Source organism: Oncorhynchus tshawytscha, linkage group LG33, assembly GCF_018296145.1.
Source record: "Oncorhynchus tshawytscha isolate Ot180627B linkage group LG33, Otsh_v2.0, whole genome shotgun sequence".
Lineage (NCBI taxonomy): Eukaryota > Metazoa > Chordata > Actinopteri > Salmoniformes > Salmonidae > Oncorhynchus > Oncorhynchus tshawytscha.
The window spans coordinates 33907947-33925883 of NC_056461.1; the positions used below are offsets into that span (position 1 = coordinate 33907947).

Here is a 17937-nt window from a genome sequence, read left to right on the forward strand (position 1 = left end):
TTCTGGTTGCATTCGATGCACGAAATTAAAAGAAGTTCTTTAGATAATACACAACAAAAGACATTTCACTTCAGACTCATTTCCCCAATCATACAGGGTATTGTAATTTAATATGAAACTAGGCTTTACATAGAATTACACTGAAATAAGGCACATTGGCACTCCCACAATCTAACATTTTCAGAGAATGATGGACCAAGCAACCAACCATATTGACATAATATAAACCAGAAATATATTACACACCAAAAGCTCTCTATGCTCTATGACATTTACATATTGTTTACAAATTTAAATATGTCTCGGGAAGAAAATATAAAAATCAATGAACTGAGTTTAGTATAAAATCACAAAATACCTTAATTCATAGCTAAAATGTGTGAAGTATAGCTCTCTGAATATGTGAAATATTTTTCTTTACCATTTCCCTGTTCAATCAAACCATTAACTAAGTACCCAGGACAGTCATTTTTAGTCGTATGGTATCTCAGAAACCCAGTCACCTGTTTTGACAGAAAAGGGCCCTACATCTCAGAGCATATTAGAAAGATATTTGAAAAATGCAGGTACACAAGCTGTCAGGTTTACTGAGGTACAGCAGTCTGAAGATCAATTTAAAAAATACATATAAACAGGAAATGAAAACATATCCTAAAAAGAAAACACTTACATTAACAAAACATAATATAAAAATACAAAGACATGAGATTTTAAGAATCCAGAAAACTTCATATAACACATCACTTTTGGAAAAACAAACGATTGCCTAGGCAATGTAAGGATAAGGATTCTAACACATGAACAAAGCAAATTCTAAATAAAGAAACCCAGGGTGGAAAAATGCCTACAAGGTCACAAAAGCAGGCAATTTAATGCACTTGGGTGCAAAAATCCATCTTTAACCTGCAACCAATGCTTACTAAATATTTATTTAAACAAGATAATAACACAGCTAATGTAATGCCCAGTCTATTTTTAAGTAAGTGTATGTATAAGTATGTAAGAATGGTATATTCTGTATAAAGTAATACTTTTGGATAGAACCAAACACCATTTACAACATAAGTGTAAAATAATGAAAACTCCTTGTTGAGTCTTGTAGAGTCCCAGTAGTCACATACTGTAGTGTGCATACCAAGGTTATTATAGTTTTGTTTTTAAATTAGTTTTTTATTTCTATTCGTTGAATTTTTTAAAATTTGAAATTAATTTTATTTTAAGTTAGTTTTCGGACCTGATTTGCTAGTTTTTTTATTTAGTTTGAATTTGCTAAAAATGTGTATATTTAGTTTTTATATTATTTAGTTTCAGTTTTAGTATTGCTATGAGCCATTTGGGTTGTATAGCATGTGTGTTGTTTTTGGGATGTCACTTCTTACCACTGAAAGGTGTCATGTAAAAATATTCCCAGTGTGAAATAGTTCCCAATAAGAGTTTTACATGACACCGGGCAGTTATACACAAGCTGATGGGTCAGCTCATAGGATAGGTTTATATTATAAAGTCAATCTCATTGTGACTTGGATTTAAAGGTAATAGAGCTGAGACTGGTGACAAATAATCATGTAGAAGGAAACCCCATATTTACACCAATCCAGTGCTTTTTTTAAACGTAGTAGTACATGTAAGAGGAATCAAGTTAGCTACCTAGACAATTTTTTCCCTGTTAGCTAGTGATAGCTAGGGATAGTGATGCACAAACTAGGCCTATTTGAAACATCTCCTGGAAGCATTTACCCACCAGATTCAGTAGCTGAAAACCCCCCATAAAGCTTCACAACTTTTTACATTTACATTTGAGTAATTTAGCAAATGCTCTTATCCAGAGCGACTTAGGGTATTGAGTGCATACATTTGTAAGGTATCAGTTGCAGCCTTCATCCGCCTTTGAACCCCATTGAAAACCCAATCAGAAGTTTAGAAAAAAACTAAAACTGAACATAACTCATTATCGTTTTTATTTAATTTTAGTTAGTTTTGGAGTCAAAGATAATCGTTTCAGTATAGTTTTAGTTTTTTGAAACAGGTTTGTTCATTATTATCATTATTTTATTTCAGTTTACTAAATTGTTTTTTCAAGATTAATTTTTGTTTTAGTTTCTGCATTAGTTTACTATAATAACCTTAATGCATACCAATCAAAGGTCTGGGGATTTTAAGAACTTGGACAAAGACCAATCTTCTGAGGGCTAAGTATTGCTCAGGCTTGACAACCAGGTTTCCCACTCAGCTAGACCCTGGTCTTCTCAGCTACACTCCGGTCTTCTGCTTTATCCAGTCCCTGTATTTGGTGACTTGGGTGTAGACGCCAGGCTTGTTCCTGCGGGCACAGCCATCCCCCCAGCTCACCACTCCAGCCAAGAAGAAACGTCCACTGTTCTCCATGGAGGACAACGGACCTCCAGAGTCTCCCTGACAAAAAGAGCAGGGCAAAGACAGCATGATGATGATGATGATGTAAAGAGGGGGAAAGTAAATATGCAACAAGAAAGATCATCTTGCTGCTGGCGGGGTTACCTGACAGGCATCTACTCCTCCGTCCAGTACACCAGCACATAACATGTTGGAAGTGGTCTGTCCTTCCATCAGGGTGTTACATACTGTGGCATTGATGATACGGACCTCTGCCTTCTGCAACATTGATGCCTCGAAACCTGGGATAGTGAATGACACTCAGTCAGCATCAACAGTAGTCAGAGGTTAAAACATGAGGAAATGTCAAGTGTATTACTACAGAACAAGGTGGGGGAAACTACTGCAGCTATACACCGGATTCAACTCACCCCCCTCTCTGGTGGTCCCCCAGCCAGTGATCCACACTGGCTTGCCAGCAGGGAAGTAATGCCTGGCCGTGGGCAGACAGATTGGCCAGATGTTCTGGTTGAGTGTGACAGGACTGTCCAGTTCCATAAGAGCTATGTCATTGTCATAGGTCTGGGCTTGGTAGCCAGGGTGCTGGATGATCTGTTTCAGGTTCTTCTTCAGCGTCCACTTGTTTGTCTGACTCTGAACATGAAGTCCAAGGTATGCTTCCCATTGTTGAGGTTGAGAATATCTGTTAGAAAACATACTATTAGTTCACGGTCCTCAATCCTCAAGACCACAAAGATTTTGAAAGCTGAACTGTAAACAGGAGAGGTTACAGGGAACAGTCCTTAGAGCAGTTAATCAATTGGGGAAACGTACAATGGTGTGAATTAAACGTAGAAAGAGTAGAAAGAGGAACAATAAGGTGAGCACGTGACTTTGACGTACTTGACTTTGACGTCATCCTGGACACAGTGGGCAGCAGTGACGAGCCAGCGGTCGTTGATAACTGAGGCTCCACACACATGGCTAGACCCTCGGATGTGAAGGCTAACCTGCCAGGGCCACTCCCCCTCAATGGAGGCCTGCCCTCCCACAATACGGGAGTGTCTATAAGGCCGTATACCACACTCTGCACACAGACACACAGAAAAAACAATCAGTAAATAAAGGAGGACCACAATGGAAACAAGTCAGACTTTTTGTCTACATAATACACCCTCTGTGATTTTGGTACATGTATTGTTTGCCTGTTGTTTTAAATAGTCAAATAAAATGTAATCCAAATTACATTCAGAAGTCAGGGTAATGGTGGTAAAAGTTGGTCTGATGATGTAGAGGAAGCTGTGTGAGATATCTAAACTTACGACAGTCTGCCTCGTCTGAGCCATCATCACAGTCCTCTTCTTCATCGCACTCTGGGTTCAGCTTGCTGATGCACATGTTGTTCTTACACTTGTAAGTATACTCTGAGCATTGCAGGGCTAGAGCTGGATACAAGGAGATGGGGAGTCAGTCACACAAAGGTCAAAGGTCATGTTTATATGGTAGCCAGTTGTATTCTACTACAGCTATTTATCTTTGGATACGTACATTTTGCGCATTTTGATTCATCAGAGCCGTCAGCACAGTCAGCACGGCCATCACATTTCAGTCTCTCGGAGATACAGCTTCCATTCCGACAGGTAAACTCACCTGATTTACAACTCCCTACAGAGAGGACACAGTAATACACAGTGGTAGCAATGATGATATAATCTTGTGTGACCTCTCTACTGATGTATAGTGTTGACTTACCACAGTTTTCCTCATCTGTGCTGTCCCCACAGTCATTGACTCCATCACACTGCCAGAACTTGACTTTACAAAGACCATTTCTACATTTGATTTGATCTGGCTCACACTCTGTACAGAGACAAGACAACTCAGATTACATCATAATCATTTGGAGGTAACCTAATCTCTCTTGTAGAGGCAAATCAAGCATCTGTTTACAAAGGTGACGTTATAAAAGTTAAACACACTCAGATGGAAACACTTGAGAAGAATAGACATGTTATAACGTAGTTATAGGTCTGTACTCACTGCAGATCTGTACTGATAACAGTATACACTGTAGATGTTAGTTTAAGAAACAACTGTGTACTGATAACAATGTTTCTGGCTTACGAGTAGTTGGCACAAAGGCTTCAAACTCAGCAGTGAAACCTGAATCCACATAGGACATGTCAGAGTTAAATATCACGACTATCTTGTTGACTGTGCTGGTGACCACAGTGCTGTAGGGCTTATCGCCACATAGCCTGCAACACAAAAGGTTAAAGAGGCAAAGATCAGCAATGTTCATCAATTAGGGACATTGCAGAGTCATTGCTGATATTAATAGTAAATTCTTCCAAATTCCTAACGGATATACTGACACCAAGAAGATCCCATGACTCACTTTTCACTGTTGATCTCTACGTAGTCCTTAGGACAATTATTATTGTTCTGTCCTGGCTCAGACATCAACAGCTTGTTGAACTGCACCTTGACAGACTTCCCTTTTGGGACCTGAAAGAGAATAGAATGGTAGGTGGAACTTCAGAAATAAACATATTCTCACTCTAAAAGGTCAGCAGCAGGCTCCACAACACAAATTGAACATTTGTTTACCTCAATATCCCAGACACACTTGGTCAGAGGTGGGTAATGGGAGGGAAAGTTTGGAGATGTGAAGGTGCCATTAAGTCCTGATAATTGACCACCACAATCTACACAGAAAGAGTAACAGATAATGAATGCCCATTAGGGACACAACATGGTACACCCCGTGATCATCATAATAGTAGCTGCACCTTGGCTATTGAGGGGAACCTGAGAGTAGGTGGCTCTGAAGCCAGGGAAGTCCTTCTCCTTGTTGGTTACCAGTGTCAGCAGCATGACGTTTCCAGAGGAAATGAACGACAGAGGCTCATTGCGAGTGTAATATCCACATTTCCTGGACAGAGATCAACACATGACTTAACTGAGGCAGACAGTTGCACTTGGATGGAACTCATTAGTCATGAGGCTAGTATCTGAAGGGAATATCAATGGGAAAATGTTGACTGTGTTTCTTGTCTCTACTTTCTCTTGATCCTAAAAGTACTGTACAACTACTCACTCTGCCATGACCTGTTGCTCCAATGGCACCAGGGAGTCATACACCTTGATGAAGTCATTCTGACAGTCACCCTCCAAGTTGAAGGTGTCAAACTCCAGTTTAATCCTGTAGCCTCGGTCAGCATGTAGTCTCCACAACACATATGTGTTTGGAGGGTATGGAGAATCAGGAAAGCCAGGTGACTGTAATGTGGCCGTGTGATTCTCACTGATGTGATAGGAATAGGTTTGGGAGGCTGGGAAACGGACAGACAGATACAGTAGACAAGCTTAGTGAGCTGTACAAGGACGGCCTGTGACATCCAGAAAGATAATAGTTGAAACCATAACAGCGAATGTTGTTTCTCACCAGCCAATAAGGCCTTTGTCATACGTGCATCCAGAGCTGTGAAATGGAAGCACATATGAGACATTAGCATGGAGCAAATAAAAACATCTGCTCTGACCTTTAACAGCTCTTTTTTTAACTGAGGGATAGAGAATGTGAAGGAAATGACTACAAAAGCTCCTATTAACATAGGCCTTAATAAACAGGGATGCATACAAGAGTATAGGTAACTTTTCACATCCAAAGGCAGAGTGATATTCACCCTTTACTGTACCTCCAGAGATCACGTTGTTGATGAGCAGGGAGCTGGTTGGCCGGCGACCCATCCCCATCCTCCCCTTCAGACTTCCCTTCATCGGATCCATGGTGCCAATAGCTTCATCCACCGCAGACCCCCGACCGATCGGTACATCAAACTCAGACAGGTAGTAGGCCACTACATTGTCCTCACTCCCTCTGTTGCCTTCACTACAGTGGAAAGACATAGTGCATTGTAATTTTGAATATGTTAAGCAGCAAGAAAACATAACAATTGTGGGTTGAATTGAAACAAATGTTCTGTCTGCTACCCTTTGTTGTAATGTCTTTATAATGTCATCATCTTCAAGTAAGCAACCATAACTATCTCTGAATTTAAAGTGACCTTAGGGGAGTGGTTAAATGGGGAACAAATACCTGAAGGCTTGCACTGTGGATCCCACTAAATATTTATCCAGATCTTGGTATTTAGAGTAGATCCCCTTCAGCTGAAAAGCAGCAAGATGAAACGCGTTATTGTAGCTACCAGGATTTGCTACAAATAATAGAGAAGGTCATCATCACCCTGTCTTACCTGCTGTGACACCTGCATGGCCAGTTGTTTGAACTCATTGCTGTCGGGGTTGTCGTAGGAATCTATAAATCTTTGGTTGGTGATACTCATAGAGCCAATGTACATCTTTGTCAATCGCACCTCTCCTCTCCGCACTGCAAAATAAGAGAGGGACAGGAGTGAGGACCAGAATATGTATACTACTGGGACCAGAATAAGTATACTAATGAGGCCGGAATAAGTACACTACTGGGACCAGAATAGGTATACTAATGGGACCAGAATAAGTATACTACTGGGACCAGAATAAGTATACTAATAGGACCAGAATAAGTATACTAATGAGGCCAGAATAAGTATACTACTGGACCAGAATAAGTATACTAATATGACCAGAATAAGTATACTAATGAGGCTAGAGTATGTATACTAATGAGGCTAGAGTAAGTATACTACTGGGACCAGAATAAGTATACTAATAGGACCAGAATAAGTATACTAATGAGGCCAGAATAAGTATAGTACTGGGACCAGAATAAGTATACTAATAGGACCAGAATAAGTATACTAATGAGGCCAGAATAAGTATAGTACTGGGACCAGAATAAGGATACTACTGGACCAGAATAAGTATACTAATCGGACCAGAATAAGTATACTACTGGGACCAGAATAAGTATACTACTGGACCAGAATAAGTATACTAATGAGGCCAGAATAAGTATACTACTGGGACCAGAATAAGTATGCTAATGAGGCTAGAGTAAGTATACTAATGAGGCCAGAATAAGTATACTACTGGGACCAGAATAAGTATACTAATGAGGCCAAAATAATTATACTACTGGGACCAGAATAAGTATACTAATGGGACCAGAATAACTATAATAATGGGTAATGGCTCTATAGGGATTTAGTCAAGGTGGACAATATACTCACAGTGAAAATGCCAAACCAGCAGGCCTGTCGTCAGCGCAATGACAGCTGCCAACCCCACGAGGCCAATCCCAACATAAAGTGTTTTACTCCCTCTGTTTTTCTCCAGCTTCTTGGTGTCTGGGGCTGGCAAGAAAGTGACAGAATTTTCCCAGTCATCATCCTACAAGTGAGAAAATAAATGTTATTTTACTTGCATTTAATTTCAACATAAACATTTCAGTGCTCATGTCAATGGCAGCAAAAGAGAAATGTCTCCCTAGATAGTAATTGGGTTTATATCGACAGCACATTCAATCAATCCATGACAACATGAATATACTAACTTGTCAAATGATCTGTCCTTGGGTGTTATACTACTTATGGTGCCTGCATAACACAGTTATATTAATTGTTACTGCAATTGAACTAACCAGTGCAAGTCAAGTCCTGTCAGATTCAACAGTTACTACATTTTCCAACAACCACACCCTACTTGAACGTATCAGTTATAGACTACTCTTATGTGTCTAAAGAGCCATACCCTTTTTGACAAATTGACTCACATGCAGCCTAGGCCATATGATCTACCAGGCATTCCAATTCAAAGGGAGCAGCACTGAGAGGAATGCTGCTTACATAATACACCTGCTCTTTCCATGACATAGTCTGACCAGATGAATCCAGGTGAAAGTTATGATCCCTTATTGATGTCACTTGTTAAATCCACTTCAATCAGTGTAGATGAAGGGGAGGAGACAGGTTAAAATATTTTTAAGCCTTGAGACAATTGAGACATGGATTGTGTATGTGTGCCATTTAGATGATGAATGGGCAGGACAAAAGATTTAAGTGGCTTTGAACAGGTTATGGTAGTAAATGCCAGGCGCACCAGTTTGAGTGTGTCAAGAAGTGCAACGCTGCTAGGTTTTTCATGCTCAACAGTTTCCCCTGTGTATCAAGAATGGTCCACCACCCAAATGACATCCAGCCAACTTTACACAACTGTGGGAAGCATTGGAGTCAACATGGGCCAGCATCCCTGTGGAAGCTTTCGACACCTTGTAGAGCATGCCCCACGAAGACTGGAGTGAAGTCCACAGGGTTCCATCCAAATTATCCCATTCTCTTGTTTGTTTTTTAAGAGATATGACTGAACTACAACATCTGTTTAAGAACAAAACAGAACTCAACAGCGTTTGGAGTAAAATGGTTTTGTTGATTTTCTGTTGCTTTTTTTTAACAGAATCGGTGCAATGAATACACCCCTGGTTTCCACTCTAGAAATACACTGAGCGTATGTATGTGGGAATGTTTTGTACACTCAGTGTATTTGTAGAGTGGAAATCAGGGGTGTATTCACACAATTATATTACAATTACACATAGCCTACATTTTATGAAACTTGCTATAAAGATTTGCTTAGATTAGACAAAATAGATTATCGATAGCGTTATAACAACTGTATTAGTAGCATTACAATACCTGCGTTTTCGGGGTAAACTTCGTTCCAGAATCCAACAAATCCATGATAGAAGAACGTCACGTTTGGAAATTGATCCAAATTTGATTTCACTGTGCTTGAAATGTTTAATTATTGTTCTAGTTTCGATCAAATTCTACAAGCCTTGAGAATGATTATCGACAGCCTCGGTCCATTGTCTTCAATAGGATGGCAACAGCGACAGGTGTCTCGCAGGTAAATCCACACCAGTCATTAAGAATAGGTTGTCATTTTTCCCCTATAGAAAGTATTCTGAAGGATATCAGAACAACCGAAAAGTTCATTAATTCCGAAACTAATTTGTGTTTATTTAGCGTAACTAAAAAAAAACGTCGATATTAAGCCTATTGTAGACAGAAACCAAGCCGCCTATCCATTCGACTTCCTGTGTACAGGTGATACACTGAACAGTGGGGGAGAAGGCGACTGGCTGAATAGAGATGAACGAGGAAATAAAACCTGTGGCACATATTGTGCTCACCCATAGGTTACTATTACAATCCTGATGTCTTCAGTTTAGACCACCCTTTCCTGGTCATAGTTTTGTATCCTGTAATATTTGTTCATTTTGAATCCCAGAAAATGTTTGGTTTGCAGGACCAACAGCTCTGAGTTCCTCTCAGGGCTAGTGACTATCAAACAGAAGACAAATCACTGCCATTTAGATCAAATAAAGATATGGAAAGAAGTAGGCTTGTTGAGGACCTAAACCGATGTCATTATACGACTACAAATTGGTATGCTTAGACCACACACTATATTATACGGTATATGTCTCTCACTGGAGGGCCAGTAGTCTGTCTGATCCCGCAACACTAGAGGGCGTAGTATACCATTTCAATATGACAGTGAGTCTACGCGGTTGTTGTGCAGTTAACAATAGCTCCTGCGTCATCAGAGTGGTGTGTTTCGTGCAGTTTCATTGCAGTTTGACAGCATCGGCAGTATCATAAAAACGACAGCCATATTTAGATCTGTGCCGAGCGGTGTACTGAAAGACCAGTATTAAACACTGTGGAAAAGACACAGCTGGATGAGTTGTTTGTATCTTAATTAAATGGTTATTGAGATAATTCACCATAGTCGCAGGAAGTAGTTTGTGGGTGGGGTGCTGCGAGTTTTTTGCCCGCGCTGAAGAGTCAATATTGGTCCTCTAATACAGGACTAGTAAAGGCCCAGTGCACTACTTTTGTGGAATTAAAATGTAAACTAAATATATTTGAGTGTTTACCAGCATTTGCAACTTGAGTTAATCTGATAATACTTGCGGAATATAAAAATACTTGCTTGGTGTATTTTTTCCAGTTTCTTGAAATACTTTGCAACATATTGTGAAAACTGAAATGGTCTATTTTCCATAGGCGATCTTATCCAGAGCAATTTACAGTAATGAGTGGGAATCAAACCCACAACCCAAGCATTGGGGTGGCAGGGTAGCCTAGTGGTTAGAGTGTTGGACTAGTAACCAGAAGGTTGCAAGTTCAAACCCCCGAGCTGACAAGGTATAAATCTGTCGTTCTGCCCTTGAACAGGCTGTTAACCCACTGTTCCTAGGCCATAATTGAAACTAAGAATTTGTTCTTAACTTACTTGCCTAGTTAAATAAAGGTAAAACAATTACCAACTGAACCACTTGATGTCTCAATGTACTGCACATTGTTTTTCTTCATGGTGATGGAAGGTCAACAGGTAGATGACCAGCCTGTGTACAATACAGTAATGTACATTTATGGTAAATTAATACTTCACACAAAGTGGTTGTTTTCCATGTTTTTTGATCAAGAAAAACATTTAAGGGATGTTTTGTGTTTTTGCCTATAACTTTGTACTTTTTAATGTAAATGTTTGAGGACAGGTTTTTGTTCTTTCTGGATTCCATTAGAACGACAATTGCAGAGAAAGGAACAGGGCAACAACTCTTACAATTCCTACTAATGAATCCTGCAAGATACTGTTGTTAATTATACAACTACCTTTTTTGCCAATGCAGAGAAGTTGAATATTTTTCGTTGTTGCCTGCGCTCCAGATGTCTATATTGGTCTGCTAATACTAGTAAAGGCCCTGTGCATACATTTTGTGAAAACATTATTTTTCAACAATTTTTAAAAAATATATATTTCCTCCTTTTCAAGAACCTGCACCTGAGGAGTTCTGTAAGGAGGATATAGTACCCATTTTTACCCCCCAAAACACCTATCTTTCAATAATACTCTGCAATTGTGATTTGGACAGAACCCATTGTCTCCTCCCCCTGGGGGTGAAATACTGTATAAATGCAGCATCAGCCCTGAGAACTGCATTTGCCTGAGAACTTAGTGTTGACAAAACATGAAGCGATTGGGCTTGGTTGTCCTTGTACTTCTACTGATGCTTTTGGCTGTTGAGGGTATGCAGTGGATACAGTGCCTTGGCTTTGTTATGTAATGCCGCAGGTCTGCATCATACCTGTAAAATGGGATTTCATCAGTGTACTTGCTGATGTGTATTTGGGAGAAATGTTTTGGATCATTAGTTCTTATTTTACCATTAAAGACATTGCTCTAAAGACATTGAACTCGTTCTCAACTAGCCTACCTGGTTAAATAAATGTAAAAGAAATTGCACATTTCTGATTATACGGATCATACGGTAAATGTAAGATCTTCAATGGTAATGTTTTAGCTTGACATTGGTTATACTGTTAACATTGATTGATCATCATTAAAGGTAATATAATAACAGCTCATAAGTATTCTAGTCATAACAAATTACAAAAATAGTGTAGTTGAAATGTTCTTCTACTAATTGTTCCATGATTGTTTTACTGTTGTTCTAACAGCTGATGATGCAGAGATGCAATATTGGACGTGTGGTTATAGAGGACTCTGCAGACGGTTCTGTTATGCCCAAGAATATATTGTTGGACACTTCGGTTGTCCTCGCAGATACAGGTACATGAATGATCTATTGAAATGTACAGTACACATGTAACCATGGTGAGATTGTATATCATGTATATTGTCAGAGAGACCCTGATGGAGACAGATCAGCTTTGTCAGACATACACAATAAGAGTTGCTGTTATGATGTTACACTTGTTTTTTCTTGAGTTAAGAACTGTCCAAGATACCTTTTTGCACAAGCCCTCACTGTGTCTTTGTTCATCATTCGCAGGTGCTGTGTTGTGCGGTTTTAGCAGTGACTGACAGTCTAATGATACCTGTAACGGATGTTATTTACTAGTACTTTATTTTGATAAAATAAAACATTTTATTTTGAAAAATAGATGTTAACATGTAGTCAACTATTTGAAAGTTAGCTTAGTTGTGCAGAGTTGAATGTTGTTAAACAGAATCATACATTTTATTTTCTGGAACAGGATGGTGTAACTTCAGACAGTTTTCTCCCTGTATTTGATCACCTTTAGTACAGTTCTGTTTGTGTGTAAAAAAATAATTAAGATTAAGATGAAGTTATGGGTGGCCAATTAAATACATGCTTTTGCTTTGAAAGGGAGTCAAAAAGACATACCTTATTCATTTAATGTTGTGATCACGTTGGCAGAGCAAACCTACCTCCATTACATGACCTTATCTTGACAGATAGCTCGTCTGTATGTTTCTGCTCTAAGCCAAGTGTAATATTTAACCATTACACATAAGAAACTACAATCAACTTCCTGGCTTGTCATCAATGGTAGGCTAAGCATCAAGATGAAGGTAAAGTAGGGGTCAGGGGTTGACCATGATTTGTAGCGACAGTCTGTAATATTTCCAGTAATTTAAACTAAGGAAAAATCCTATCTATTACACCATTGTTTATGTTTAGGTTGTCATATGAAAGACAAATAATATATGATGTATATATATATATTTAAAGTAATTATTCTCTCTTAAAATGTAATTTCTTGAACACTACAGGTATATTATAGAAATCAAGTGCTATTTCCATTGTGAAAATCTCATGGGATGTAGTTGCTTCATTGTCTGTTTTGGTTGGTGGCCCTGGCCCACTCTGGGATTGTATGCACATTATGGAGTGTGGCTCTGACTCTGCTAGACTTTGGCCAACACTCCAATCCGGTAGGTGGCAAGGTTCCTTTCAGATACAATAATATTCATGAGTATCAACTTGAACATCCTACAAAAGTAATTGAATGGACCGCAGAAAAAGGTAGGCCTATTCATAATTGGCCCATGTTATAAGGCAGTACATTTGGATTATAACCAACAACATTGATTGTGTTTTATTGCCCTTTTGTCTTTACCTCACAGCTATCTGTGTCGCAGGTTACAGTTGATCTAAAAATGACATTTTAGAGCTGCTTTTGCCTCTGAAGCTCTTTGCTGATGACAATCAGGTAATGGATTGAAATGATAAATGCTTCACGATATCAGTGATGAATTGGAATGTCAGTGACTGCCAAGGTGTCTGTCTATTCAATGTGTGCAGGGTCTTTGTGCAGAGCGAGATGCCAAAGTGGTCCATGGAGGTTTCTCAGATGGCGCCGTTCATTGCCTTAAACACATCCCAGGAACAAGGTAGACGGATCATAGTAGCCATTGCTTATGTAACTTCCTTTTGCTGTCATTAATATTCATCTTCTTACAGTTTTTCTCAACCGCGTACAAGTCATTTTGGGATATGTGTTGAAACGCATCTATAGCAGAACAGCAATGGCCAAATGCTCAAATATACACAACTCTTGTTCATTTTCTTTTTTTTGTACCTCACTTGCATATCTTAAAACACTTTTTGCAAAACTTTAAATACAAAATGTCATTAGTAAATACAAAACACACTTAAGTGTTTTGTTTACATAATATTAACACATTGTTTTAATCAGATGAGAAATGTCTGCAATTGTGTTCACTGTTTACAGCAATCAGTAAATACTACTGTACTACATTTCTAATCATCCCATCAGGTTCATACCATGTACAATATAGGGAAAGACCTAGGCAATAGGAACTATCTTCTAGGAAGAGTCTTGGTGGTTCCAAATTTCTTCCACTTAAGAATGATGGAGGCCACTGTGTTCTTGGGGACCTTCAATACTGCAGAGTTTTTTTGGTACCTTTCCCCAGGTCTGTGCCATGACACAATCCTGTCTTGGAGCTCTACGGACAATTCCTTCGACATCATGGCTTGGTTTTTGCTCTGACATTTACTGTCAACTGTGGGACCTTATATAGACAGGTGTGTGCTTTTCCAAATCATGTCCAATTAATTGAATTTACCACAGGTGGACTCCAAGTTGTAGAATGATGATCAATGGAAAAAAAGATGCACCTGAGTCTCAGCAAAGGGTCTGAATATTTATGTAAATAAGATATTTTGGTTTTGTTTTTATAAATTTGCAAAAATTTCTAAACCTGTTTTTGCTTTGTCATTATGGTGTATTGTGTATAGATTGATAAGTATTTTTTATTTTTTTATGAATCAATTTTAGAATACGGCTGTAATGTAACAAAATGCGGATAAAGGGAGGGGGTTTCGAATGCACTGTATGTATTGAATACATGGAATTGGTATGTGATGAATAAGTCCTGCACACAATGTGCTTATTTTCTTTTCTTTCTTTAATCAGGATTAATATTTGATTTGATGTGTATGGAATTGTTTCCTGAAATATGCATGAAAGGACAGTAATTACCCATAATTCTGCACCTTTGGATAGTTGTACTTCCAATTTTGATCATCATGATTTAGTGACTGCAAAAAATGTACTGGGATTTTTAAAAGACAGATTCACTTTTTGTTTTGTCTGCATGGAGCCAAGAGATAAGTATGGTTGCATTAGTCTTTTTGCAGGCAGTCATTTTTTTAAATGAATGTATTTGCTATTATGACAGTATAATATAGTTTTGATGACTATTTATATTTTAGGAAGGCAACTACATTTTGAAAACACATTTACTGTTTTGCAACAGAGTTCTGTGTCTTGTGGACTCTGTTTTTAAAATAGACAACATTGTTCCAAAAAATGCTTGTAAGCATTTGAAAAAACTGTAAATGGCTACTTTCAAACTCTTGTTTCTTGTGTCGTTACCAATGATGGCTTCAGCTCCAAGCTCCTGGTGTGGGACTTAGGAGGAGGGGATTGTGGTGAGTAAACCTACTGTCTCCTCGTCATATTTTCAGTGTATTACAGTGTAATCGACTCTCCACTTTATACTGTAGCTACATCCACTAGGCATGGATGATTTACAACCTGATTAGGTCACAGTACACATTGGTCTTGCCCACATTGAAAGCACATTTCTGTTGCGTGATTTGTCTTCAAATGATAGATGTCATAAAGAGTACTGGAGACATACAACTGAAGAGTGCATCGTCAGATAAAGGTGTCAAGCCAGCCTCCGGATGAACTGGAAACCCCAGCATTCTCCATGGCTCTCAGATCAGCGATATTCAACTGACTGAGCTGATGTCAGGGAAACCACTTTACTCTGTAGATAATAACCTGTTTTATATACACTGTAGCCTTTTTGGACTGTGTCGATTTATAATTTCCTTTACAATATGATATTGGGTGTAGAAACACATCTATAACAGTTATTTTGTTTCCTTCTATCACAGAAACAGACAGTCCAGATGCACTGAGCTCCCTGCAGTTTGTGAGTGGCAGTGTATTTCTCGCTTGTGCCTGGTGACCTGTATGTGGGGGACACACGGAAGCCTTCAGCTCTTCAGCAAACCCCAGCTGGAGGGAGAGAGGGAGCCCAATGGTGTATGGGTGTTAAGACAGACCTGTTCTCATCAGACCCATCCTCCTGTAGTGTAGCACGGCTCTCCTCCTCCTGCCAAGTGTTTGTGTCTGGTCTTAGGGACCTAAGAGCCCCCGTGAGTAAAGCCCAGCTTGATGTCCAGAGGAAAACTACCGATAATGACTTCCTGAAGGTGACATGGGCGCCAGCTTTAGACAACTGCCTTGCTGTTTCAGGTAAGCACCATGTCACTCTTTCATTTTTGTTGGATTAATGACATTAGTGAATGTCTTATGGACAGAACAAAGCTGTTCTTGCTTTTTTAGAACGGCTGTCATAATAAAGCAACTTTTCCTCAATTACCAATTTAATTTATCTCCTCTTCTAGGTTTTGATGGAATGGTGGAAATCTACAACACTGCCTCTTGGAGACCGGAGTTGGTGGAATTCCAGCTTATTTTTGTCCACCGTGGTCACACGATGTCTGAGGATCAGTTTGACACTTCATCAGCTGTGGTCACCACTCATGTTTGGCATCCAAGTCGACCTAAGACTGTCCTTTCTGCTGCTGTAGACGGGTCTGTGCATCTATGGGACTGGGTCGACAAAGCCACTGCCAGCTGTTGACATTCAAACAAACTTACAGTTCAATGTTAATCATTACACAGCTTTGGACCTTGCCTGAAGTCTAAATATTTTTTTCATTATGTAACTATGTAAGGAAAAAACATCCTCTGTAAAGCACAATTTATTGTGATGGGATAAGATGATGTAAAAATACACTGTTATGAGTAGTTATTCAATGCTATGAGTAGTTATTCAATGCTATGAGTAGTTATTCAATGCTATGAGTAGTTATTCCATGCTATGAGTAGTTGTTCCATGCTATGAGTAGTTGTTCCATACTAGGAGTAGTTGTTCCATGCTATGAGTAGTTATTACATACTAGGAGTAGTTATTACATACTATGAGTAGTTGTTCCATGCTATGAGTAGTTATTACATACTATGAGTAGTTGTTCCATGCTATGAGTAGTTATTCCATGCTATGAGTAGTTATTCCATGCTATGAGTAGTTATTCCATACTATGAGTAGTTGTTCCATGCTATGAGTAGTTGTTCCATGCTATGAGTAGTTATTACATACTATGAGTAGTTATTCTTAAACTGTACACAACGTTGCATTATGGAAGAGGTATTCTGAGTTTATATTATTATACAATGCATTCGAAAAGTATTCAGACCCCTTGACTTTTTCCACATGTTGTTACGTTACAGCCTTATTCTAAAATTGATATTTTTTCCCCTCATCAATCTACACACAATATCCCGTAATGACAAAGCGAAAACAGGTTTTATACATTTTTGCAAATGTATAAAAAATAAAAACAGAAATATCTTATTTACATAAGTATTCAGACCCTTTGCTATGAGACTCGAAATTGAGCTCAGGTGCATCCTGTTTCCATTAATCACCCGTGCGATGTTTCTACAACTTGATTGGAGTCCACCTGTGGTAAATTCAATTGATTGGACATGATTTGGAAAGGCACACACCTGTCTATATAAGGTCCCACAGTTGAAAGTGCATGTCAGAGCAGAAACCAAGCCATGAGGTCAAAGGAATTGTTCGTAGAGCTCCGAGACAGGATTGTGTCGAGGCACAGATCTGGGGAAGGGTACCAAAACGTTTCTGCAGCTTTGGAGGCCCCCAAGAACACAGTTGCCTCCATCATTCTTAAATGAAAGAAGTTTGGAACCACTAAGACTCTTCCTAGAGCTGGCTGACGGTCCAAACTGAGCAATCGGGGGAGAAGGGCCTTGGTCAGGGATTTGACCAAGAACCTGATGGTCACTCTGACAGAGCTCCAGAGTTCCTCTGTGGAGATGGGAGAACCTTCCAGGACAACCATCTCTGCAGCGCTCCACCAATCAGGCCTTTATGGTAGAGTGGCCAGACAGAAGCCACTCCTCAGTAAAAGGCACCTAAAGACTCTCAGACCATGAGAAACAGAGATTCTCAACAAGATTATCTGGTCTGATGAAACCAAGATTGAAGTCTTTTGGAGGAAACCTTGTATAGTGAAGCATGGTGGTGGCAGCATCATGCTGTGGGGATGTTTTTCAGCGGCAGGGTCTGGGAGACTAGTCAGAATCGAGGGAAAGATGAACGGAGCAAAGTACAGTGAGATCCTTGTTGAAAACCTGCTCCAGAGCGCTCAGCACCTCAGACTGGGGC

At 39.3% G+C, this 17937-nt stretch overlaps 1 protein-coding gene and 1 pseudogene across 1 annotated transcript; one reads left to right on the forward strand and one right to left on the reverse strand.

The window, feature by feature from the left end:
- Window positions 1-76: 76 nt before the first annotated feature.
- Window positions 77-9437, reverse strand: st14b (ST14 transmembrane serine protease matriptase b). The gene is made up of 18 exons (XM_024397924.2): window positions 8991-9437; window positions 7530-7689; window positions 6612-6745; window positions 6455-6525; window positions 6054-6247; window positions 5801-5836; window positions 5453-5687; window positions 5145-5287; window positions 4963-5060; window positions 4751-4860; window positions 4477-4610; window positions 4105-4212; window positions 3901-4017; window positions 3675-3797; window positions 3256-3439; window positions 2784-3055; window positions 2518-2654; window positions 77-2412 (listed from the first exon to the last, which is right to left on the reverse strand). The coding sequence occupies exons 1-18, from the start codon at window positions 9033-9035 to the stop codon at window positions 2251-2253; spliced, it is 2463 nt and encodes an 820-aa protein (XP_024253692.1). The 5' UTR covers window positions 9036-9437; the 3' UTR covers window positions 77-2250.
- Window positions 9438-9722: 285 nt separating this feature from the next.
- On the forward strand, window positions 9723-16986 carry LOC112230655 (annotated as a pseudogene).
- The last annotated feature ends 951 nt before the right edge of the window (window positions 16987-17937 follow it).